Below are 25,541 nucleotides of genomic sequence, written 5' to 3'. Positions count from 1 at the left end.
CCAGTGCACTAGATGGTTTATCTCCAGGAACCATTTTCTATAAAGCCAGCGTGCATTTAAAGGAGAATTAACAGGACACTAGCCCATCAGGGACCCCACTGTTCTAGTAGGTTATGCCATGCAGAAATATTCCCACTTCCAAACAGGTTGAATCCCAATGGCTATTCTTAAGACTAGCGGATTTTTAGTTCAGATGACAGTAAGCCATAGGACCTCTAATGACCCTTTCGGTCACAGCACAGGTTCACATTTGCTCTGGAATGTGTCTTTGCTGTCAGCTGCTGAAGTTTAGAATTTGAAAGTTAGTTTAAAAAAAAAAAAAACCTAAAAAAAATAAAAATAAAAAAAATAAAATAAAATAAAAATTTAAAAAAACCTCAAAAATAAAAAAATAAATACAAATAAATAAAAAAATAAAAATAAATAAAAATAAAAACCTCTGTACACATTCTAGGTGTGATCATAAAGCTAGCAGGAAAGGAAGCAGAGATGAGGAACACAGATGAAGATTTTTATTTCTCCTGTCACTTCTCACCATGACATTGGCAAACTACACATATCTCTAAAAGTCACCTTGAGCTTCTATTGCAGCCCCAAATCACAGGAGACACAGAGAAGATCATTCCAAAGCTACAATAGAATAGGGTTCTACCAAGGAAGCGTATTCAACCCCCTGCTCCAGACACACACCCAAGGACGGAATCCACTTCCCTTCTCTTTCTCCAAACTAAAAAAAAAAAAAAAAAAAAAAAAAAAAAGCCAGGTTGTCTCCCTACCTCAACCAGGACCAGAATTGCTGAGGGTTGGCAGCTACGTGACATGAACGAGCTCAAAGCTGATGGGCCTTCTCACTTACTTTTGGAAAAAAACAAGAGTTTCCTTTTAAGCCACAATGATTTTGGATAATTTCTTATCTGTTCAGCAAGGCACACATATGTCTCAAAAACATGATACATCATACACGTTGATGAAATGTAAACTAGAAATAAGAAACCTCAAATAATATTAATCATAATTTTTAAAGGCAACCTAGTTCTTTCTTTAGAGCCCAAACCACTTTTTTTTTTTTTTTTGGCCAATTCTCTCATAATCTGTGTCTATTCATGTAGTTTTTATTTAGTCTGAAGCAAAGTTGGAAAATATATACATGACTGTTTACATTAATATTATGTTAAGAATCTGGTGTACTCAATGGACAAGTGCCAGGGAATTCAAATTTCTCTTTGTAAACCAAGAAAAGGAAAGAAAAAAGCATTGGGGTTAGAGCTAGAACCCACCATTTTTGCTTGCCCTTTCCGTTCATTCAGTTTTAGGCATTTCTGCAGTCAGTTAAGTCAAGGAATATTCTTAATCAGAGCCTTGGACAAACCTATTAGCAATGGGCCTCAAGAGATTTTAAACCTAATTTCCTGGGGCTCTTCTATTCGGTTGGTTAAATTCCGACCAGTCATGATCAGGAAAGATGCTGGGACACAACATAGCGAAATGGTTAGGAACAGAAACTGGAGTTGGTAGCACTTCTTGCTTTGTTTCCCTTTGGCCTAACTAGCAAGTGGCTTCCATGTCACATCTCAGCTTCTTCATCTGTCAAATGAAAACAAACAAAACCCAACAACCCTGGGGATTTGAGTGGATTTAATAACATAGTCTATATAAGGCCCCCTGTCCAAGGACAGTGCCCTGTCCAAGGTACATGCTCAAAAACTATTAGAGAGTAAAGAAAAAAAAATTTTTCCAAAAGCCAACCACTCACAACAAAGCAAAACTCTGCTGTATTAGCACAGAGTCCTAGAACTCTGTTTCTGAAAGGAATATTGTGGGATCACTCTGGTGGCTTGCTTTTTTCCTTACTTTTTTTGAAGCTAGGGTTCTTCCAACAGAATATTGTAAGGAAACTGGTGTCGGAGACATAAAAATGGAGCTGGGACCGGGTGGGGAGAAGTAGGCAAGTAGCTCCACCCAAACTGCCTTCCCATCTTCCCTCCCCTGGAAGACTCTGAGGCACCTGTCACTTTCCAGTGCACAGTCTGGCCCAGACCAAAAATCTGGCCCCGCCCCACCACTGCACGCCTAAGGGCATGGACCAGAGATGTGAAGTTGGCTTTTTCAGCAGCACGACCAGAGCCACAACTGCATTCCCTGTAGCTTTCCAGGACTGCACAACGAGAACGAATGGACAGGACCCAAGCACGTGGGGCTGTTTGACAAAACTCTTGTCAAAGTTCAAAATATGTGAACTTTTTTCCCCTATCATGGATGATAATCTTTTGGGTGGCCCATTTCCGTTTTCATGTTTACTTTTTGACTGTTTTTCATGCCACTTAAAGCATTTCCTGTGTGGTTCCAGTACCTTCTATCAGCCTTGAGGACAAATAGCAGCTGTGTGTGTTTCCATGAAATTTGACCAGAAACAACTTGACCCCCTCCCTCTGCGCTCTCTACCTTTGCCTTCTGTGGTCTCTTTTGATGCTAAATAAAATGCTGTGATTTCTAAATGTTTTCACATTCAGGGCATTCTACTTCAACCTCCTGACCAGAGTGTTCTTTCAGGCATATTAGTGCAGCGCAGAAATGTAAACACGAAGCTGAAGAGCTTGAAGTCAATGTATTTTTTTTTTTTGAGATAAGGCAATGCTCCCACAAACAACCTCGGACTTAATTTGGTAAAGAAAAAAGATGCACCACGGTTTAGGAATGCTGTGCCCTTTCCAAATGCAGCGGGCTTCCTGTTGGCTTCTTCATGCGTCTGTATGTTCTCGTGGAAGGCCTCAAGTCTGCTTGTTTTCCAAAATAAAAGAACCTCGAGGGGGCGGTGGGTGACAGAGGGTGTGGGATTCTTCATCCTCATGAGCGTTGACCCAGAGTAGCCTAGTGCACACTTTTGTTTGCTCTGGTCACGTGGGCTTCCAGTTGCTGGTGCTCATGCCTGCCTCCCAGGACGGGGCCTCCAGGAGAACAAGGGCATGTCCTCTAGAGCTCTCCTCAAGGTCTCCTCCACGCCTCGCTCACTACCTAGCTCAGGGTTGGTGCTCAAATAATAGGTATTGAATGATTCTCAGAAGCTTCTAGGTATTAATCAGGAACGTGAGAATTTCCTCTATTTGGACTCGCATTCCAGGGGAAAAAATACATGGCGTGATAGTGCTCTACTGGGTTGAAATAGATGTATAATGAAATAAAAGGGTGCCATCAAAAAGCAAAAAGAGCCCTTTGAGGAATTATGGCTTTCAGTTTCCAGGTCAGTTGCGTAAGACAGGAGACAGAATGAACTCAACAAATACATGTAAAAATAGTGGCTCACCTTGGCCGAGTACTTCCTGTGTTCCAGGTACAACTGGAAGAACTTTCCGTCTCATATCTCATTTCATCCTCATGGCAACCCTAGGAGGCAGGCTGTTGTTACCCTCCTTTTCCAGATACCGATTAAATCACTGGCCCATTGCAGTGGCGGGATTCGAACCCAGGCAGTGCAGCCCCAGAGCCCCATAACCACTAAGTGACCAGCCGAGCGGATCAAGTGCAGAGGGAAGAAAATGTGCTCTCCGTGCAGGAAAAATACAACAGACTCAGCCGCTCTCATTTCTTCCCAGATGGTCGAGCTGAAGGCTCTGCTGCCCTATATTTTTGGAGTTGTAGAGAAAGTTGGGAAGAAAAATAAAAGAAAGCCATTGGAGTGTTAACTGTTCTTCTTGTCCTTATATGACAGAGCATTTTATTATTTTGTAAAGATTTTATTTATTTATTTGACGGACAGAGAGAGAGAGAGAGAGTTAGAGAGAGAGAGCACAAGCAGGGGGAGCAGCAGAAGACCAGCTGAGCAGGGAGCTGGGCAGGGGGCTCCCCAGGACCCCAGGATCATGACCTGAGCCGAAGGCAGAGGCTTCACCAACCGAGCCACTCGGGTGCCCCCCGACAGAGCATTTTATAAATCTAATTGAATTATACTAACAATTTATATTTCTTAGGGCATATTTCCTTTGAGTTCCTCTTGGCGTTTCCCAGATAGTGCCCAATGGTTTCCGCCACCCTACCATGAGGCTGCTAGAGGTAAACATGATTACCACGAGGACAGATGATAAACTGAGGCGTAAGGAGGCAAGGTCCCTTGTCCAAGGTCATGTTGGGCACCAGAGTGGCCTGCTGAACCACAGCACGGGGCCCTGCCCACTGGTGGCAGAGTCTTCAAGTCCATTGTGAGTGGAGTCTTCAGCCCCCCCCCCCCCCCGAAAACAAAGATGAGCCCTCTTGTCCTTCTTTTAGGTCTTTGGATGGCTCCTGGAGGATCTTGATTTTTCTCCTGAGGACATCTTGTTTTCCTGGGACAGGTTCATGCCAGACCGTCTCCCCAGTCGACCATGAGCCAGCCAGACCCCACCAGTCACCCTGATCCCAGCCCCGCACCCCTGTGTGTGGTGTGTGGCCAAGCTCACTCCCCTGAGGAAAACCACTTCTACGCCTACACAGAAGATGTGGACGATGACCTCATATGCCACATCTGCCTACAAGCTCTGCTGGACCCCCTGGACACTCCGTGTGGACACACCTACTGCACCCTGTGCCTCACCAACTTCCTGGTGGAGAAGGACTTCTGCCCCGTGGACCGCAAGCTTGTGGTGCTGCAGCATTGCAAGAAGTCCAGCATCCTGGTCAACAAGCTCCTCAACAAGCTGATGGTGACCTGCCCGTTCTCGGAGTACTGCGCCGAGGTGGTGCAGCGCTGTGACCTGGAGCAGCACTTTCAAACAAGGTAGGGCCTCCTCGTGGGCCAGCCCTGAGCAGCCCTGTCCTCTCAGGGACTGCTGGGCTCACCTGCGCCCAGGGGCAGTGCTGTCCTCGGGGCCGGGTGCTCCACGAGACGCCTTTTCTCTGCCTTCTTCCTTGCAGCCGATGAAAGCATTCACCCCAAGGAACCCTTCGAGGTGATTGTAACTACGGTCCGGTCTGAGAAACCAGCACGTGATAGAGTTGTGGCCTGTAGAGGTGTAGGGGAGGGGGGTTATTTTATTGTGGTAAAGTATACATAACATAAAATCTGACATCTTAACCATTTTTAAGAGCCACACTAAGTACAGTGCAGTGGTCGCCGCCATCCTTTTCCAGAACTGTTTTCACCTTCCAGAATTGAAACCATACCAGTACTCCCATCACCTCCTGGCTGGGCCCTGGTAACCACCATGCTGCTTTCTGCCTCTATGAATTGGACTGCTCTAGGAACCTAATAGAAGGGAAATCATAGCATAGTTGTCCTTTCGTGACTGGCCTATTTCATACGCAGGCACTCTGAAATGTCAGAGATCCTGGAAAGACCTGACCAGCCTCTTTTTCTGACGCTCCTGGCCCCCAAAAGGTTTCCTAGTGGCCATTGCGTATCTTTTCATGTTAGAAAAAAAAAGAAGTTTCCCAATTTGATCCACGGTTATTAAAACTTCCTCTGTATGGGAATTGACAAAGTCCAACTCTTCTTTGAGGGTATGTGAGGTTTTAAATGGGAGTCAACTAAGTTTTAAGTGGAGAAATGTAGAAAACTGCTGCCTGCCAGTGGTTTTTCTGCTAAGCGTTTGACACACTGGCAGCAGAGTGATGGTGTGACCACCTCTGCTGGTGGAGAGCATCATCCCCTCTACTCGTCTGCCTCTTATATTGTCCACGTACGCTGTCATGTTCCTGGGCTTTCCTGTGTGGATGACCTCGGGGCAGCCCTGGACCTCCTTTCATGTGAGGTCCTCTCTTAGAACATGTAAGGTGCTTAAGAGAGGGTGAACAATGATACCACAATTATTTGTAAGAGGAAATGTGGGAGCCAGTATTTACCGTAGTTCCTCTCGTGACAAGGGCGAGAGGTAGGTGCAGGTGTTTTTTTCTAAAGGTCACATACCTTAGGCCGTGAATCTGAGTCTTTGTTTTGTAGGACACACAGATTCTCTAGTGTAGAAGTTTGCATCCAGGGCAGTGGCCCGGGTGTAACGCTTAGCACTTGTTTTCCAAGCTACTCATGCCAGTGAACTCGCTTTTCTCCCCTAAGGATGTTGAGTAAAAGGCATCCGACCCAGGTTTGTGGGTTGCCTCTGAGCCTCCGTTGTTGGCACCTAAATGAGGGTGCCCCTCTTCTCATTGCCCAGAAGGAAGTGTGGCCAGAGGAGAAGGGGCTAAGGGAGTCTATTGGTGACCTTTGCTGGACGTTTGACCCACAGGGGAGAGGCACTGTCTGCAGGGAAGTGGGCCTGGGGCAGGTCACAGTGAGGCAGATACTGACAGCTGCTGGTGCAGAGCCGGAGCCAAGGTTGGGGCCACCCTGGCTAAGGGAGGTGAGGAGTGGTGGAGGAGAAAGGCCCTGGTAAGGCTCCCTTCACACCTCACATTCCCCACTCCCGACATTTGTACCCTCTACCTTTGTGTTTGGGAGCTGCATGAGTTTCCCGTTGCTGCTGTGGCAAATGATCGCCAACTCAAGAGCTTCAAGCCACGCATACGTGTTATCTTACAATTCTGAGGGCTACAAGCCCACCTTGGGGGGGCACTGGACTGACATCAGGAAGTAGGGAGGGCTGATTCCCTCTTGTTCTAGAAGAGAATTCCTTGCCTTGCCTTGCCTAGCTTCTGAGGCTGCCTGCCTTCCCTGGCTCATGGCCCCACTCCCCATCTTCAAAGCCAGTATCATCTTCCACTCTCTCTGCCTGTCTCTGTCTCTGTCTCTGTCTCTGTCTCCGTCTCTCTCTCTCTCGATGCTTGTCTCTGTCTCTGTCTCATCTCTGCTTCCATCATCACATCTCCCTCTGTGGCTCTGGCCTCCCTGCCCCCCTCTTCCAAGGACCCAGTTGGTTTTTACACTGGACCCAGTTGGATAACCTACAACCATTTCCTCATCTGAAGATCCTAATTTAGTCACATCTGCAAAGTCCCTTTGGCCACGTGAGGTGACATATTCACAGGCTCCGGGGCTTCGGAGGTGGCTGTCTGTGGGGGCAGGCGTTGTTCTGCCCACCACAGAAGCCCTGCCGGGGAGGAGAAGAGAGGGGAGAGAGGAGAGAAATGGAGGTGGTCTGTGGAGGCAACGTGAACATAGCAGCTCCTCCTCAAGAACTGATGTGGGGCCAAGATTATCCCTAAACCTGGAGATAAGATGGCATATGGCACAGAGATGGGTCCACACCAGAAGTGGGGCGAGGGAAGGGCCAGGAAGAAGCAATTGGGTGTTACGGGGTCTCCAGGAGACAGATGGCGCCCCCTCAGCTGTCCGGAGTGGGCATGTCATTCACCCCTCCACGCCCACCCCTACCCCCATGCAGGCACCGTGGCCCACACACCTCCAGGAAGCACAGGGAAAAGTCTGGATGAATCCTCAGCTGATAATGATATGCATCATTGAAAAACAACAGTGAGGAAAGAACTCGGAACTAATTGAAATCATCTCTTCACACTGAGGCCTCAGGAGTTTTTCACAGGCGCCCATCCCAGCTCCCTGTGCACGGGGAAACTCCCACGTAAGGGATGTGGGGCCTCAACACCCGCTCTTGATCTGCCCCACACATCAGCTTCCTAAGTAGGTTGAAACCAACGTTTCCAAAAATACATCGTGTATATTAGTCATCAAATGCTTAATATACACTCCCTCCCCTCCCGCCCTGTGGGCATTTGATTGGCAAGGACTAGACACTTGGAGCTAATCTGGGACCTGACTCTGGAGCCCTGTTAGGTGTCGGGCCAGCAACTGGGCCAAGGGACCATCTCTTCCTCCCCTCAGAAGGGGTAGTGAGGGGCGCCTGGGGGGCTCAGTGGTTGAGCATCTGCCTTTGGCTCAGGGTGTTATCCCGGGGTCCTGACATCGAGTTCCTGCAGGGAGAGCCTACTTCTCCCTCTGCCTGTGTCTCTGCCTCTCTCTCTGTGTCTCTCATGGAAAAATAAATAAAATCTTTAAAAAAAAAAAAAAAAAAAGAAGGAAGGGATATTGAGATCAAGTTGTTACTACTCTGGAGTCCCTTTAACTGGAAGATGCCAAGAGGTGGCCAGGAGGCAGGTGTTTTCCTTACGTTTCTATAGGAGACCCCCAGTTTGGTGGCCGCAGGTACCAGAGTGTCGTCACACCTCTGTCCTAGAAGATAGCTTTGTTTGTAAATTTTGCATCTCATTTTCAGTATTTAAAATGTAATGAGTTTTTTTAAGATACTTTTTGGCTTGTGGCATTGGCATGGATAGAAACTAGGCAGGCTCAGGGTCGATCTCGTAAGGAGACTTAACTACAGTTCTGGTTGAAGACTGGCATGTGACCGATGTGGATCTACACACTCGCTTCCTAACAGCCCCGGGCTTCAGGGGGGAGCTCCAGACTTAGGCTTCTCCACCTGGAGAATGGGAACTTATTTCAGTGGGGTTCCTTGAATACAAAGCTCTTCAGAGATGGGTCACATGTAGAATGTTGCCACTGTCCTTCTAGAAAAGAAGACGTGGCGGAGAAATATCTTCCCGCTCAGCCAAGGTCTCTGTTTATGACCCGTCTGTAGGCCCCCGCTAATCCTAACAGTTGACTTGAGCCAAGGATGCAGGCAGGCGGCATCACGTCTTTAAACAAACGCTGCCGGGTTGCTCCAGGACTCATGTCATTTGTAAACATCGCTGTAAACGTTGTTATCTGACCACTTCAGACCCTGCGTTGAATGTAAATCCTGAAGCAAAACATCTAGGACTGATTGTGCTTGTGCACGACTGGCTGAACCAGCAGCTCCTTGGACAACTGTTCCTGACTTCAGATGAGAGGGCTCTCCCGCAAGAGTAAGCCTGAGCATGTGAGCTCGTGTTTGGAATCTTCTGGCTGATTCCACTGACCTCTGTCCTCTTAGGTGTGGGTCTCCTGTAGAGAATCCCCACGAGGGTAATAGGCTTGTTGAGTCGAGGGATGGACAGGTTTCCTAACCGTAGGCCGTTGCCAGGAGACCTCCCAGAGGTGCTGTAGGGGCCAGGCCGATGCATCCCTCTTGACCCAGATCCCTCTTGACCCAGAAAGCCTTTACTTCCTTGATCCTCAGTGGGCGTCGTCTTAGGCCCAAGCCCACATCTTCCTTGTGTGGTATCATCATCCGAGTGTGTATTTATCAAGGATCTACAATAGGCCAGGCCGGAAGGAAAGAAAAATCTATACACCCCATGATTTCTGCCTCCGAGGCAATGAACTTTGAAGAGCGGAGAAGTTGAAAACGCATGCCCATCGAATTGTTTCATGGGATGCGTCCCTTTGCCCTTCAGTTTCTGTCTTATGGAAGATCATAACTGGGGGGGCGGGGGGGCAGGGTGGATAATAAAGCTGACCCTTAAGCATTTACTAGCAGGAATAAAGAGATGGTTGTTCGGTGTTTTGTAAACAGCCTTGCATGAAAATGTGTATAACTGGCCCAAGATACACCTGACTGAGGGTTTCCTTGGGTTTGGTTTTATTTTTGTTTTGTTTTGTTTTTTTAATTAACTTTGCACCCAGAGTCCCGGGAGTTTCTTCTCCAGACACCTGCCCTGGAACCTCTCTTGACCTTTACTGTCTAGCAGGTGGCCCCTTTCAGCAGGGAGTTCAACACAGCCCCGACAGTTACTGTCTGTAGTGCAGGAAGGGTGCAGTGGCCAGGGGACAGGTCTCGGGAGTATTGTCCTGTGGAAAGATGGGTAGGTTACGGGTCTTGTCGGTCACGTCAGCCAGGCTCAACGTCTTCACTCTGTGTTTTGACATACCTTTTTCCAGTGACGTTCCAACCCTGAACCCAAATTTTTCTTGGCTCCCCCCTGGTCGAGAACTGCTCCTTGTGCTCTCCTGGGCACGGATGAAAGGAGGCGGTCGTCCTGCCTTGCCTTCTCCAGAACCAGAGTCTCTATCACACTCTGAGCCGTTTGCTAAAGAAACAACATCCTCCTGGGCACTCATGCCCAAAATCTTCCTTACCTTTTTCCTTTCTTCCTGGACATTTATTATCCTGCCATATGACTCCTGCTGTGGCTCTTGGTCCACTTGAAGTCCTGAAGTCCCTTTTTGTTTTGTGTCGCTGATTTGCCTCTGATGAAGTAAGGTTGGCCCCAACACTTGACTCCTTAACCAAATTGAATTCTTGTTCTTTCCACAAATATTTCTTGAGCATCTACTGTGTTCTAGGCACTACGGCAAAGATGCAGTTTAGAGCAAAACCAGTAGAGAGCCTGCCTTCAAGGAGTTCCCTGGTTAGTGAAAAGAGACAAGAAACCAGGAGGTTATGGCTGATATCTGAGATGACATTTAAGGATAGATAGAACTTAGGTCAGGCAAAGGGTGCAAGGTTTAAGGTTAGGGCAATTACCTGGCAAGGTAGCTACAGAATATGAGCATTAGGAGGTGGGATCCCATCCTCGAGGGATTGTATCAGGATTACACCTGTTGGCAGATATTAGAAAATTCAAGTTATCTTGCTTGAACTTTGTAAAAGTTTTATTTTTCTTATACAACAGAAAGTATGGGGGTAGGAAGTCCACGATGCTGTCATCGTGATGCCATCAGGAATCCAGGCTCTTTCTGCTTTGCAGATTAGCTCTCCTCCTCTGGCCCCAAAATGGCCTCTCAAACTCCAGCATCACATCCAAATTCCAGGCAGAAATAAGCAGGCAGAAAGGACCCCAGGAAGAGCAAGTCGACAATGTGAAAACGGAGGACTTCTCTTTAAAAATCCTTCTGGGATGCTTCAGCCCGTAATTTCTGCTTGGGCCTCACCGACCAGTCTCATATTATATGGCCACCCATCTGTGAGAGAGGCTAAGGTGCGTTGCCGCCACCAAGTAAACCAAGCTTCTACTGAAAGGAAGAAGGGAAGAGCAGGTATTAGATAGGCAACCAGCAGTTTTTGCAGGTAGCGACATAAGCAGCAACAACAAAACCATTCTTTTGTTTTTATTTCAAGTTCATATCCGTTAATGAATGGTATGCAAGGACAGACATCCTTCCTTGGTCACTGAGGCTCGGAGAAGCAAACTGAACATGTCCAAGATTATCGGAATACAATCTAGCGCATTAGGAAACCCTCAGCCTTTATTCTACACCATGCTTTTCTTTTTTTTTTTTTTTTAAGATTTTATTTATTTCTTCATGAGAAACACACAGGGAGAGAGAGAGAGAAAGAGAGAGAGAGGCAGAGGGAGAAGCAGGCTCCATGCAGGGAGCCTGATGTGGGACTTGATCCCGGGACTCCAGGATCATGCCCTGGGCCGAAGGCGGCGCTAAACCGCTGAGCCACCCAGGGATCTACACCATGATTTTCATGAGCTCTGATCCATATGGTAGATCTTGGACACTCGGGAGGGTCACGTCCCAGGACCCTGTGAAACTCCACAACCAGGAAGCAACTGTAACCTGTCACGTCCCTAACAGCTCAGGAGGCTAGGAAAGAAGAGAATAGCAAAGCCTCTTGGAGATAGGGGCTGAGCCACCCGCTGGACTCTCTCACTGTCATTGGCTGTCACTGCGGAGTAACTGTCAGTCACTGTCAGGGGTGGTTATTAACTGTAATTATTAATTCCCTGTTACAATTTCTGTAACAATAGCCGACACCCATCGAGCCCTTTGCTCTTTCCAGGCATTAGCCCTTTCCACTTTCCTGACAAGGCCATAATTAAGACCTATTGTCACTGTCTTTCTTTCACATGGAAAGAACCAGTGGTTCAGAGAGGTCAAACAATATGCCCCGTGTCACCCAGCTCGGATGAGGCCGAGCTAGGGTTCAAAGTCATCTGTTTGACTCCAGCAGCTAAATACCCAACCTTTAACTTCCTTTTGGCTGCTATTTCATTTTACTTCCTTTTACGGGCCCTGACTCACCCTTGCATACCAGGCCTACGAGGAGTGGAATTCAAAGGAGAGTCCCAACCAAACTATAAGTGACTACAGGCCGTGCTTTACATCAGGATTGCTTATCGCCGATCAAAATTGTAGCAGTTACACCTGTGCATTCTCAGGCTCCACTGGGCTTAGACTCTCTCAGCCCAGCCTCAGGTACATGCACGTCTCTGAGGCCAAATTCCTGTTTCACTACAGCTCACCCTGTGGGCTTCCTCGTGGGCTTTGCTCGGGCCAGTCTGGTTTGCTGGGATCGCTTGGGTGCCATTAGTTGGAACTATCACTCTGAGCCATCTCTGTGAAGATCTAGGTCTCGAGCTGCAAGGAAGGCCCAAATCTCCTGAAGATGGGATAGAAGGAGAGGAGTTCCGGGGGCTTCTGGGACGTCACAGGGCTTTGGCCTGCAAAGAGGTCCTAATGTGAAGGTTGACAGCATGGGTTAGGGTCACGGATCTTAGAGCTGGAAGCGATGGTGTGGCCCAGCCACTGGCAGGACCCAGAGGGGAGGGCATGAAGAGAGCTCCATTTCAGAGATGAGATGGCTGAGGCTCAGGGCTTAAGTGAAATGCCCACTGTCTTACAACTGGTGCCAGAGCTTAGGTCAGCCACTCAGGGGAGGAAGAGGAACGGAGAAACCTCTCTCCTTGCAGAACAGGAACCTGTGCATCGTTCGGACAGGACTCCATGTCTGTCTATCAGTGCTCTCTGCTATTCTCCAAGACAGTGACACAGCCTCATCACGTAAAGGGCAGAGTGTCCCAACCAGTAGAGAAGCTGTCACTGCTCTTCCATCTGCCAGTGCAGTCAGGACAGGGACGGTAAAACATCCTAAAGGCACATTCTAAATACACATTGAGACGCGGCATTGGTTTGTGTTTAACCCTCCCCTGTCGCACCACCTGAAGGCTCCCTTGGAGCTCACATCTCCAGGCTGTGTCCAAGGATGCTCATTCCTTACAGTTGTCTTCCTCTGGCGAACTGGGGGGACAGCTTTGGCTGATTTGCTTACCCACCCCACGGGGTCTGAATGGGCCAGGCTCGTGCCCTCTTCCGACGCAGCTCAGCTTCCAGCCCATCTGCTCCCAGCCAGTGATGTCAACATACCAGCTGCTTCCTGAGAACCAGTCGGCATCCTGCAGGAGGGGCAGGTCCCTCTCCCGGGCATCAGCCTGCTTGCTCTCAGCCTGAGCCCTCTTGCCAACCATGGTGGGTCCCTCCGGTCTCTGTCGCCCCATCTGAGAAGCGGAGGGCACAATCCTCTGGCAGGCCTGTGATGCATCAGCGTGGCTCCATCTAAGGACTCCAAGTCCGATGCCTCACGAGCTACCGATTGTGGGGATATGGCCAGGGTCGTCTCAGGGAACTGAGCTGGGTTGGGCCCCTGCAGCTGACAGAGAGAAGGTGGCCAGGAAGAAAGCAGCATCCTGGATGGAAAATGAAGGCGCTTCTGCTGCTGGTCCTGCCTTGGCTCAGCCCTGCCAACTACATTGATAACGTGGGCAACCTGCACTTCCTCTACTCAGAACTGTGAGTCCCGCTATAACGCTGCCTGCCTGTGTCTGTGTGTTGGGCATGTCGGGGGTGGAACCGGAGTCAGTGCCCTGGCTGGGATGTCTGTGTAGAGGAATCAGTTCCACGTGAGCTAGATGCACTGGGACAAAGCACCCTGCAGCAGCCCCAAGCGGCATGCTAGGGTCTGTGACTTGACAAAAAACAAAAAAACAAAAAACACCATCTCACTAATGCGCTGCTTGCTTTCCCAGCGAGGCATTTTGCTTCTTGCTTCTGTGCCAACACTGCCTTTTTCTTCTTTTTCTGTACTCTACTTTTTCTCAATAGATGTGTCTTCTCTTCCTTCCCTAAATAGAACCAAAGAGCAATTAGGAACTGCAGGCACAGAACTGCAGACACAGAACTGCAGCCCCTGTCAGGCATTTCTAGCTGGGAGGAGACAACTCCCTTTATTGAGACAACTGGTCTACGTACCTGAAAACACGTAGAGCGTCCGCAGAGCAGAGAGATCGCCCTCCGTGTGATAAATATACGTCTGCTGCAGTTTGAGTGCTGACCCTTTTTAAACGTATGGGTGAGCAGAAAAGAACCATGCAGGGAGCCCCCACATCCCATCACCTGGGTCTCACAATGACCGTTTCGCCACCTTCGCCTTCTGTATTTCATTCAGGTGGTTGGGAGTAAATTGCGGTCATGACATGTCACCCCTCAAGACTTCACTAAGAAAAATCTCTAAAAAAAAATCTAAAAAAAAAAAAAAATACATCTTCCTACATGACCTCTGTCCATCTTGGAAGAGGAAATGACTCACACACTCAAACTCTAAAACGATACTGTCTCGTTCCTTTTGTTCGTAGCTTGAAAAGAGTATAGAAGGGGAATGGGAACAGCTTTTACCAACAGATAAGAAGCGCTGATGTGTGTGCGCCTCGGTGTGGGGAGCATTTACGAAAGTGTATTCCTCCTCACTAACCTTTTGGATGGGGAAAAAAATCACAAGGGCTGGCTTATGTGTAAATTATAGTCGGTGGGCAAATGAGAAGGATTCTAATGAGAATCAGTGGAGCCCGGACTTGAGAAGCTCAGTGGGTCATATCCAGATAGAGGTAACCCCCCCCTCGAATGAGTGGTGACAACCAGGGCCCCTTTGATAATTAGCCCGACTGGTCAATTTGTGGAGCACAGTAGATGCCCAATAAATTCTTGATACATAGAGGAGAGAACAATTGACCTAGGCCCTTGGAGGAAGACCATTCCTTTTGAGGACCCTGCATTTCCGGATTAGCTGGTCCCATTCTTTTGGAATGTAGTCCCAGCCTTCCTCAGATAAGAAGGCTCAGGTGTCAGCTTGCATGGTGAGCATCTCTAGGCTGATATGGCAGGTGGAAGCTTTTCTAGAAAAATATTCATGGCCAGAGCTACCGGGGATTGTGGCAACTCTTCTCTTCATCTCCCGTGATGGTGTCTCTGAAATCTAGCTCCAAAGCCCCCACTCGCTCTACTTGTTGGTTGCCGTCCTCATTTCCTAGGGCTGCTGTAGCAGTGACCATATGCTTGGTAAGATCAAACAGCGCAAATCTCCTCTCTCAGAGTCCTGGAGGCCAGGGCCTTGGAGTCAAATTGTCAGAAGGGCCACACTCTCCATGAAGGCTGTCGGGGTGTATCGCCTCTTCCAGTCCCTGGTGGCTCCAGGCATTTCTTGGCTCATGGCTGCAGGGCTCCAATCTCTGCTTTTGTCATCATAGGACCTGTCGCTTGTGTCCTTTCTGATTCTCTGTCTTTTCCTCTCTTTAAAAGGACACTTGTCATTGGATTTAGGGCCCACGTGCATCATCCAGGATGATCTCCTCTTGAGATCTTTCACTGGATCACACCTTTTTCTAAATAAGGTCACATTCACAAGTTCCAGCGGGACATCTTTTGGGGGATACACCGCTCAACCCACTGCAGGTGCTACCGAGGAGCCCCTCCACTAAGTTACTTTCAGCGTTATAGTCTAATTAGAGGAGGGCTCCTCACACTGGCTCATCAGTTTTCTTTTCTACAAGTAACATAAATCAAGGCAACTATTCTGCTGAGTCAGTGGACACAAGCAGGCCATTCTTTCCAAAATGTGAAGCAATCCAGGAAGCCTAATGCCAGAAAATTGCCAGGATGGCATTCCCAGACTAATTTGCCAGGACTTTCTGGAAACTTCCAGTCACTGGGAATGATTTATGAGAGAATTCCGTGTAGCTGTCACCTGATGCCACAGTTGTGATAATGAACTAATCAGTGAATTAACGACACCCTTCAGGTAGTGTGGCAGTGCTTTAGGCAGTGAGAAATCCGGTGTGGCACCGACCTCAAGGAGTTGGCAACCCAATTGAGAAGACGAAATTTATACACGTAAGAAATAGTAACAATGATCCAGGGCATAAAAGTAGGGTAAGGGGACTCCTGAGTGGCTCAGCAGTTGAGCATCTGCTGTCGGCCCAGGGCGTGATCCTGGAGTCCCAGGATCGAGTCCCACATGGGGCTCCCTGCATGGAGCCTGCTTCTCCCTCTGCCTGTGTCTCTGTCTCTCTCTCTCTCTCTGTCTCTCATGAATAAATAAATAAAATATTTCAAAAAAAAAACAAAAAGTAGAGTAGGGAATATGTTGAGAGAAGGTGGAGTTTGCCCGTTGCCATGAAATGGGTCAGGAAATGCTTCTAGGGAAGTGGGGGCTTTGAGCTGGACTTTGAAGTAGGGAAGGGTTAGGCAAAAATCATGGATGGAAAGAGAAAGCATTTGGGGCAGGGCACATGGCACTGCAGAGCGGTCACGAGGTGGCTGTGGGTGTCACCAAAGCTTTGGGAAACAGCTGAGGAGGGCGCTCAATGGGACTGCTGGGCCCCTTTGCTGTTCATGGAACCAGGGCCATGGCACGGTGGCCGCATGGCCCTGAGATGGAGAGACGCTTCTCTCCCCACCACAGGCCACTGGGATCTCGAAGGCAGAGCTGGGTGGAACCCTGGCAGGTGCTTCCTCCCGCCACCCTCATCTGAGCTTTGGCATCTTGGCCGTGGGTGAGCTTGACCTGTGTCCCCACACTTCCCGCTGCGGAGATGCTCCTGGACTTTCCCTTGTCTCTAAGGCAAAGGCTCTGTCTGCATCCTGTCCCCTCTGAGCCCAGCTGGAAGATTGGAACTAATCCAGTAAACAGCGTCAGGTATAGCGTGTGGCCCTGGGGGTTGCAAACCCAAACGCAGACTGAGTCACTTTTTAAAAATATAGCTCTGAAACCCCAGCCGATTGGTCAGGTTGTTGTCAAAACAAGCCTTATCTATGGGCGCTCATGCTACACGAATGTGGAAATCAGAGGTAAGTGAGCTGATTCTCACACCAGGCATCAGATGTTCAAACTAAAATTTTAGTGTATTGTTTTTATTCCTCAGATCCCCGCGGGATTTCCCAGGGTTACACTGGCCCCCGTGCTCTGCTCACAGCTTAATTTTGCCTGAGTGTCAATTTATTCTGTAGAATGGAATAGTCTTTTCTTTCTTTCTTTTTTTTAAAGCAAAAAATAAAGTAATTTTTTATTTATTTTTAACGTAATAAAGTAAAAGACACATAACCAAAAAAAAAACAAAAACCAAAAAACAAAAAAACAAAACAAAAAAATAACAAAAACAAACCAGGCAGGAGTTATTTAAGCATGTGAATCATTCAGGTGTAATCATTCAGGTGTAAGACAAAAGGGAGTGGTGAGGCCTCTGAGCAACTGCAGTGTGTGTGTAACCTGAATGCTTTTAGACTTTACATATAATTTAATGTACGTCGTATATATGTATATAATATAATATGTATACCTATTATGTAATATATGCGTAATGTCTAAAAGCATTCAAATTCAATTTAAAAACAAAACCACTTTGTCCAATCCAGCAGATCGCTTCTGCCTGCCCAATTTGGCCTTCCGAGTCAATAGTTTATGACCCTGGGCAGCTCCACCTTTAAACATGTGCATTGTCACCTACTGCCTTGACCTGGAAGACGGTGAATTCACAGAAGCAGCCTAAAACCAGAGTGTTTGGTGTGGAAGCCCAGGCCCTAGGTTAGAGGCGAGGCACCGAGGACTGCTCTCAGGGCCTGGGAGAGGGTGAAGGGCGATGGTCTCTTCCCCTGGGAGCCCTCACCCCCACTCCTGCACAAACTCTCTGCACTTCCCAGACCCCAGAGTGAATGTAGGAAATAGACTCTCAGTCTTGTCGCATGAGCACGGACACAGCCTGCCCGTCCTTCTGGGCCCCTTTGCAGCCCTATGCGTGAGGCAACGTATAGGTGAGGTCTTCAGAGCAGCACAGGTTCTGAGGACCCCTCACGTGAGAACAGAGGGCTCGGTCTGTTTCTTTAAATGCAGGAAAGGGTTTGGGCCCTAAAACCTGCTAAAACGGAAACATTTGGCAGGGGGCATCCGTTTTCATTCGTAAGCCCACCGGGTGAGCCTTACGGGCACTGCAACAGGAGGACTCTTAGCTCCAGCTCAGAGGCCGGCTGGCCTTGACCTCACCTGGGCTCGGCTCTCCGGGTCTGTGCTGTATCCTCAGCAGCTTTCCCGATGGTCCCCTCTACCTGGTGAGTCCTGGGGACAGCTTGAGGGATGCTCGTCTGCACACCCGGCTTCAGGGATGCTCACTTCTGCACACCAGCTTCTTCCATTAACCCGAGTGACGTGAGCCTGGCCCCTATCTTGGCCGATTGCCACATATTGCGAGGTCTGATCGAGATGACCCTGGTCTGGTTTCGGTGGGAGGGGGTGTTGGTCCTGCTGGTGACGGTGCAAGCAGCCTCACCTCGGGTGTCATAGAGGGCAGCACCCTGCTGGAGTAACTGAGATGGCCCCTGCTCTGACCTTGGATCTCCTGTGGCTTCTGAAATGTTTCTCTACATATTTTGTTTTGCAAGAATGCCTGGGAAAAACCCTTAGAGCCTGCTGGGTGGTGGCGTGCATTTCAGGGTGTGCATACCCCCAACCCTAAAGAGCCATTTACAGAAAACTGACAAGTTTTGTCATCTTACCTCCACCTTTACGATTCCCAGCATCTGTCGCACTCAAATACTTCTCACTTTCGTGTCCTGTGCTGGTGGGTGCTGGGTTCGTGGCCGTGGTGCAAGTCCGGGTGGGCCCCGAGGCCCACTTCGCAGAGTAGGGACCTGCCCGTGGCTGTAGAGCTACAGGCATCCGGAAGACAGGCCGAGGCATGGTCACCACGGTCGCCGGTCCCCGAAGCTCGCGCTGCTGTCCTAGCTGTGTGGCTTCTCAGGAAGTGGCTCTCACTTCAGCTTATGGCCAAATATTTCGGGTCTGTAAGTGGCGTATCCGTGAACAGCACTCGTGCCAGCATCTGGAGGGAGAAACACTGCTCTGACCCCTGGAGAGACAGCAGATCCAAGCAGGGAAGGTTTATTCCCCCTTGGAGTTCTGTGCTCGGGAAATTAAGATGAGGGACTCCGATTTCATAACTTGAACCATGTAGGGTTATGGACGGATGAGGTCTCCTGGAGAAACTGCCAAGAGCAGCAGGCGTCCTGCAGCGGCCTCGTGTGTGTCCTCCCTGGAGAGTGCAGGGTAGGGCCCGGGATTCAGAGACATAGAACACCCACCGAGTGTCTCAGGTCCAAAGACTCCAACCACCCACCACCTCCCTAGCAGAACGTTCTCGCACCAAACTGCAAAACATGCTTCTGACAAACTGCATCATCTTCCAGCAGCAAAAACATTCGCTTTGGGGCCGGCTGGCCAAAGAGCATCTTAAATCACACCTAGCTGGGCATTCCGGGCACTCAAATGAAGATTGCTTGCCCTAGTCTTGCGTGGCACTCATTTGGCCCTGGTCCCGCTTCTCGAGTTCCCTTTCTCTAGGTCAAGGCTGTGCCGCAGCACTGGCCTTAGTGATGTCTCTGCTCCCTGCTGACTTCAGCTAGACAGGGGCTGGGTGTTGGGCCCTGAGCCATATAGTCTAGGAGAGCATCCTCTTCAAAAGTCAGTACCACTTGGAGCTCCGCAGGCCAGTCTAGAGGTTGCAGTTGGGCCCTTTCTGGCACCAGGGAGGAGGGAGGGGAGCACGAGGGGATTACCTCAGACCCCATTTCCTCTGCACTTCATTGTGTTAACTACTCCCGACACTTTCCAAGTCTAAACCAACAGGGTGAGCTTTATGGATTTGCCAGTAAACACTTTCCAAGTTGGGCCTCCAAGAATTTGCTTCTTTCTCATCAAAACAGAAAAGGAAAAAAAAAATTGCTGATCTCTGGATTTTTCTTGTCCTATGTTTTGAGTATCTGAAGTCAAGTTTGGATTAGACCCGGAAGGAAGGAGGTAGGGTTTATAGAGGAAATGGGGTGAGGTGGAGAAATCCTCTTCCAACGGAGAGGAACAGGGTCCAATCTGGGGGAACAAAGCCAGGGCCCATTCAGGTTCAGTGAGTCTCTTAATGTCTTTCGAAGCATTGCAGTTTAGCACATGTTTAATAGAGCATTTTTTCTTAAATCTAGAAACGTGTGTATTTGGAAGGAAATTGAAGCCGCATGTTCCTGGTTCATTTATATACTTCACTCATCAAAATGTTGCTTTGTAATCATTCTTTGATGTCCAAATTTCACAGGGATCTGATTTAACAATCTTTTTTTTTTCCTCATTGAGAATCAGCAAGTTCTCTTTTGCCAGCCGTAAAGCAACTCCAGGCCCAAGCCATTCACTTTCTGGTCTAAAATGCAAACTCCAGGAGTTTTGAGATCCCACTCCGATGCTTGGCAAATTGTGGTTGCCTTTCTTTGGGTCACATGACTAAGTCAGGCGCATGACCAGCAAAAGTGAGGATTTCTTTCACGTCAGGACTTACTCGCTGATAGCTTCATGTTTGATTGGCTTTATTTTCTTTTTAACTTCTTATAATGAAAATCTCAATGCAAACGTAGAAAAGTCTAATAGATCCCCATGTACCCTATCCCCCACCTTAAATAACAAGTCATGGGTATCTCGTTTCATCTAGAACTTCAAATTGTTTTGAAGCAAATCTCAAACACGCTGTTTGACTTGTAGACCTTTTAGTCTTCATCTCTAGAGGGTAAAGATTCTTAACCGTAACACTACTATCACATCAGAAGCAATTAACTATGATTCCTTAATATTCAGTATCCAGCCAGCTCAATTTTTCCCCATTTGCCTGTCATTTCTTCTTACAGGTTATTTGAATCACGAGCCAGATGAGGCCTACACTTTGCCACCGGTTGTCATGTCTCTCATTTACACCCTACCTTCCCCCTCAATGCAAAAGGGAGGTCATGAGGTACATATTGAGGAATATAGCTTTGGCAAACTCCAGATATAAGCTAGTAGCTGGAAAAAGAGAAAAAATAATTGTATTAATTTACTACCAAGTTGAGGGAAATGTAAAGGCAAGAGCCAACGCAAACCTATGAATGTAACCAGAATGAGTGTGTTGTTGTCGTTGTTGGTTTGTTTTGTTTTGTTTTGATGGTCTTATCCAGAGCTTTGAGGGGAACTTCAAGAGAATGAGGGAATATCTTCTCCCGAAGATGATAATCTTCCAACTTTTTGGTCACAGACCTGTATCAATAAGGAAATCGGTCCATGTGCCTATCTGCTGTATGGCTATCTAGTTACACCTGTATTCCTATATTCTACTCATTAGAAAACCTCGCACAAATACCGGTAAAGGATCAAGTCTACGTAAGAGTTCTATTACATCCTCCCCACATTCCCCGTGGGTGTCTGCACTTTGGAGACCACCGCAGAGTCGCAGGCTCTCGGGACTCTTCCTGCACTAGAACACCACCTCTTCAAAGTCAACAGAGTAAATTTCCCATTGCCCATCTGTGGGATTGGCCTTGGAAGGAATAGGGCAGGAAATGGCCCATTTTTGCAGGCCAATGAAAACTTGTGGGCCAAAGAACCAGACGTCTTCTTTTCTTAGTCACTTTTCCCTTTTTTTTTTTTTTTTTTTTTTGGACCATCACTGCTTCCTTTGTATGGTCCCTGTGGACCCTACTCTCCCAGCTTCCTCCACTCTCAACTGTACCTCTTTTCATAGCCCTACCCCCACCACCCTCAAGAGCAGGGCTGGGGAGGGCCCAGGGTTGTGGAAGCTGAAGGATTTAGAGTTTGAGGAGTTCTCTTTGTAAGACACAATCATGAATTCATACTTGCTAGGTCCCCAGGCAGGTCCTTGGGAGGCTCCTGCATGCCTTGAGGTATAATCATCAGTCTTACAGTAACACCCCCGCCACCCCCCGTGTGAGCAATGACCTATCCCCCCTTCTTCCCCCCCCCCCCCACCTCTCTCTTTCCACATAGAGCCAACTCTGGGAATTTTGGTACCCACTTCTCTTGTGTTTAACTCTTGCATATCCAGAGCTAAGAAGAGTTTTCTCAGTGCTCCATGGCCCAAGGAGGTACCTGTGATCCCTTCTCCATCCTTTTCTTCATTAGCATTTCTACCTAGACTAAGAAAAGGAGAAGCCAAGGCCCCAAGACAATGACTAAGTCCCTTCATCATCCCAACGACCATAATCAAATGGCCTACCACTGTGAAGGCTGGTGGTAAGAGACCTTGGTGACTAAAGGCACATGCTCGGGAGTCAGATTGACTCAGGTTCCTATTCGGTCCCTGCCAGCTGGGCAGCCTTGGGCAAGTTACTTAGCTTCTCTGAGCTTTTCTCATCTATACATGGGAATAACCACACCTACCTCGCAGGTTGTGGTAGGTATTGAGTAAGCTTATGTAAAGCACATAATACAGTTCCTAGTGTATAGCAAACCCTTTGAGTGTAGACTTTATTAATAGCAGTAGATACAAGAACATATTTCTTCTGGTCCAATCTTCCCATTTATATAAGAAGAAACTTAGGCACAGTCATTTACCTGAATGACTCAGTTTGTCTGCAACTAACTACGTGACCTCGAACACGTCATGACACTCTGAGGAGGAAAAATTATAATACACTTATTAATGTATCCTCAGGAAACAATAAAGCCGGAGTTAGTTATTAAAATTTTTTACAGCTTCGGGCAAAGCAATGGCATAGACATGCTAGGATGATGCACCTGACCACCCACATCACCTATTAGGAATTGGGCGTCCTCTGAGGGGATCGCCCCAGATGAGCATGCTCAGAATGCTCTCTCAGGAATTCCTCGACCAATTTGCCAACGGGAGCCCTTGACAGTAATATGGCTTAACGTTTGAATATGGCATTCCAGGGTTTTGTTTGCAACGAATGGATGGCCACAGAGAAGCAGGGCTGAAGCTGATCATGAAGCAGTTACAAGCTTCAGCTCGTAGGGATTAACCTCTGAAGCCACGCAGCTCTGAGTTCAAATGCTGGTGCATCACTTACCAGCTGTGTAACCTTAGATTAATTCATCTCAGCTGGGCCACAAGTTTCCCGTCCTTAAATCAGAGCTCTTAATGGTAACACCTACTTCATGGGGTAAGAATGAAATGCACACGTGAAGCTCTTAGTAGACACCTGGAATATCATAAGTGCACTGTAAACATTAGCTGCGTAAGAGGAGATAGATGAACTCACTTGGACCTCACGGCAAATGCGGTGAATCCCCAGCTTACTAATGAGAGAACCAAGACTCAATGGGGTTAGGGAAGCTCCCCTAGATGAGCCAGCCAAGCTGGAACACAGGCATCCTGATTCCAGGGCCAGGCCTTCCCCCAACCCGACCCCACCTGGCACCCCTCACCACATCCTCCTTGGTGGCTATGAAGATGGCGTCACTGGGGGGGCGGTGGTCAAGTAGCTGCAGGTCTTTCTAATTCCCTGTGATGGACTGCGATGGATTCTGAACCAGAAACGTAAATTGCTTTATAGATGAAACTTTTCTGGGCAAAACGTTTGCGTAGTTTCTCTGGCCAGTTAAAATTGTGCTGAGGATGGAGCTTCCTAGCAGGTATAATTATTTTTTTCCACTGAAATAGGCATAAGAGGGCTCGGCCAAAAAAACCTCTTTGGCCTCATGAGCTCCTTGATGAAGGAAGAGGCTATCCAAGGGATTCTGTTGTGAATGCATTTGCAAAAACCCTTTGCTCCACAATGCTGTGGTTTTTATAGAAAAACAGCCGGGGCGACCGTCAAAAGCAGAAGCCCCTTCCCCCATGACACAAACCCTGTGAGGATCTGAGGGGTCATCGGGGAGGCGCAGGTCACAGAGCGTTGTGATCATGAGCGTGGACTCTAGAGCCAGCCAGACGCCGGCTCTGTGCTTTCTAGATGCGATGCACGTCTTTGGGCAGCTGCCTCGACTTCCCTAACTCAGCCTTGTGGTGTCAGTAAGAGCTCCTGCATGTGCAGCTCAGTACCACACCTGCGCGTGGGCAGTAGAGACCGATGGTAGTTATTTTGGCTTCCCCCTTTGCTACTCTACAAGCCAACTTCCTTTCTCTGTGCCCTGCTTGCTTTTTCTCCTTAGAAAAGAGCCCCATGTGGTATTGGACAGTGGTGGTGTCAGTGTCTGATTACTGGAGACTCTTTCCGGAGGTATCCCCACTTTTGGCCGTTCTACGCAGGGCAGCAGCCCAACCTCATCAGAGGACCATCATTCCTTTAATGTCACAAAAGAATGATTAAACCCTTGAGAGATGCTGACTCTCCATAAAAAAGCCCCCCAAACGCTTATGACCTGCTTCAGAGAATTTACAACTCTAGATGGTAGCTAGGCAGGAATGGTGTCGAGGGCTCAAAAATAGAACAGGGGAGGGGCAGGGAGACTAAGAAAAAAGGGCTCTAACGTCGGCATTGTGTCTTCAATTACCAAATAACCAGACAACTTAGGTTATCCTGTGAGAAACGTGGCCAATTTGGATTTTCCTTGAAACCCCTCATCAGTTGCTTAGTATCTTCAAAGACAAAGCATCAGGGGGACTAGTTAACCTCTCAACTTCTCATGTGGTTTCTCTGTACGTATATCCATCTCCTCTTTCTCGGTGTGGTGGGTGGGATCGGATTGAGACACGTGGACCCCGGAGGAGTCCAGTGGTTTGGTTCTCCTTCAGATTCTTTGTCCAAGACCTAACAAAGGCAGGGCGTCTCTATTCATAAAATCACTGCGTTACAGAAACAGATTGACTGCTTTGTCCAGTTGAAGTAAATCCATGTTCGGGGAAAAAAAAAAATTCAGCAAGTCATTTCCCACTTCTTAAAATTCTTCCCCTCTAGGTGTTTTGGGGTTTTTGTTGTTGTTGTTGTTGTTTTCCCAAACTAGGCATTAGTTTGGCAATTAGTGAATTCCCAATTTTACTAATTAGTGAATTAGTAAAAACAAATCACTCGTTCCTGGGAAGCGTATAATTTAATATCAAGTACCTGTGCAACACCAGGCACGTTCTAAGGCCCTGACGATCCTGCAGTAAGTGTATATTCCAACGAGCTGGGCAGTCAACAAACATCTGGCGTATCAGATGGAAATAAGTGGTATGAAGTGAAACAGCAGGTCCTGACCCTGGCTTATTTATAGAACAAGGCCTCGGAGAAAGTGGCGTTTGAGCAGAAACCTGAAGGGGAGGAGGGAGGGCCGTGAGGACGTCTGATATCGGAGAGCTTGACTTTGGAGTCCTGCTGACCTGCTGGCACCCCCTGGGTCTGACACTGTCTGTGTGTGGCCTTAACCCCTCTCCCCTGTCGGCTCATCCAGAGCGTGGCTCCTGCAGCACAGGCTTCCCAAGAGGAGTGGGACCCTGGGAAGGGAGCTGGTGCCTGGGCAGGAGGCCCAAGGGGAGTTCCTGCTATCTCAGCTTTCACCTTGGCTGGGTGGTTTTTGAGGGGGGCTGGGGCAGGGCTTCCACCTGGTTAAACATCTCTCTGGGTCACGTGTTTCCCAGGTAGTTCTAGACAAGTCTCCAATACCAGTGGCCTTCCCCTATCACCACCACCCACTTTGCTCCGGGGTGAATTCCTGTTTCATTTTCCCATTCCCCCCCCACCCCCCCACACACATACCACCACCACCAGTTGTGTTGCTTCCTAAGTTTCTCCAGCCTGGTCATACCTGTGTTCGGTGGACTCTGTTTGCAGGTGTGTCTATCTAACCTGGTTGTCCTCCTTCCTCCCGTCTCTGGTCTCCTGTGGTGTCCCCCACCTCCATCGATTTCATGACACCCTGTCCCAGGTAGTGAGGCAGGGTATTGATGTGACGGTGGAT

At 48.3% G+C, this 25,541-nt stretch overlaps 1 protein-coding gene across 7 annotated transcripts in view; it reads left to right on the top strand.

Moving 5' to 3' along the window:
* The window catches only part of LNX1 (ligand of numb-protein X 1), a 176,048-nt gene that overhangs the window by 68,355 nt on the left and 82,152 nt on the right, over window positions 1-25,541 (top strand). For 3 of the 7 annotated variants that reach the window (XM_041724501.1, XM_041724500.1, XM_041724506.1), the window contains exon 2: window positions 4,326-4,747. In XM_041724501.1, the coding sequence (XP_041580435.1) occupies window positions 4,326-4,747 (422 nt within the window). Of the gene's footprint in view, window positions 1-4,260; window positions 4,748-12,817; window positions 13,361-25,541 lie in introns of those variants that run through there. The other 4 variants (XM_041724504.1, XM_041724503.1, XM_041724505.1 and 1 more) reach the window with 2 other exon arrangements.

This window comes from Vulpes lagopus, chromosome 12 (genome assembly GCF_018345385.1).
Source record: "Vulpes lagopus strain Blue_001 chromosome 12, ASM1834538v1, whole genome shotgun sequence".
In the NCBI taxonomy this organism is placed as follows: domain Eukaryota; kingdom Metazoa; phylum Chordata; class Mammalia; order Carnivora; family Canidae; genus Vulpes; species Vulpes lagopus.
Note: the sequence above shows the minus strand (reverse complement) of the source record. Positions and strands in the feature narration are given on the sequence as shown.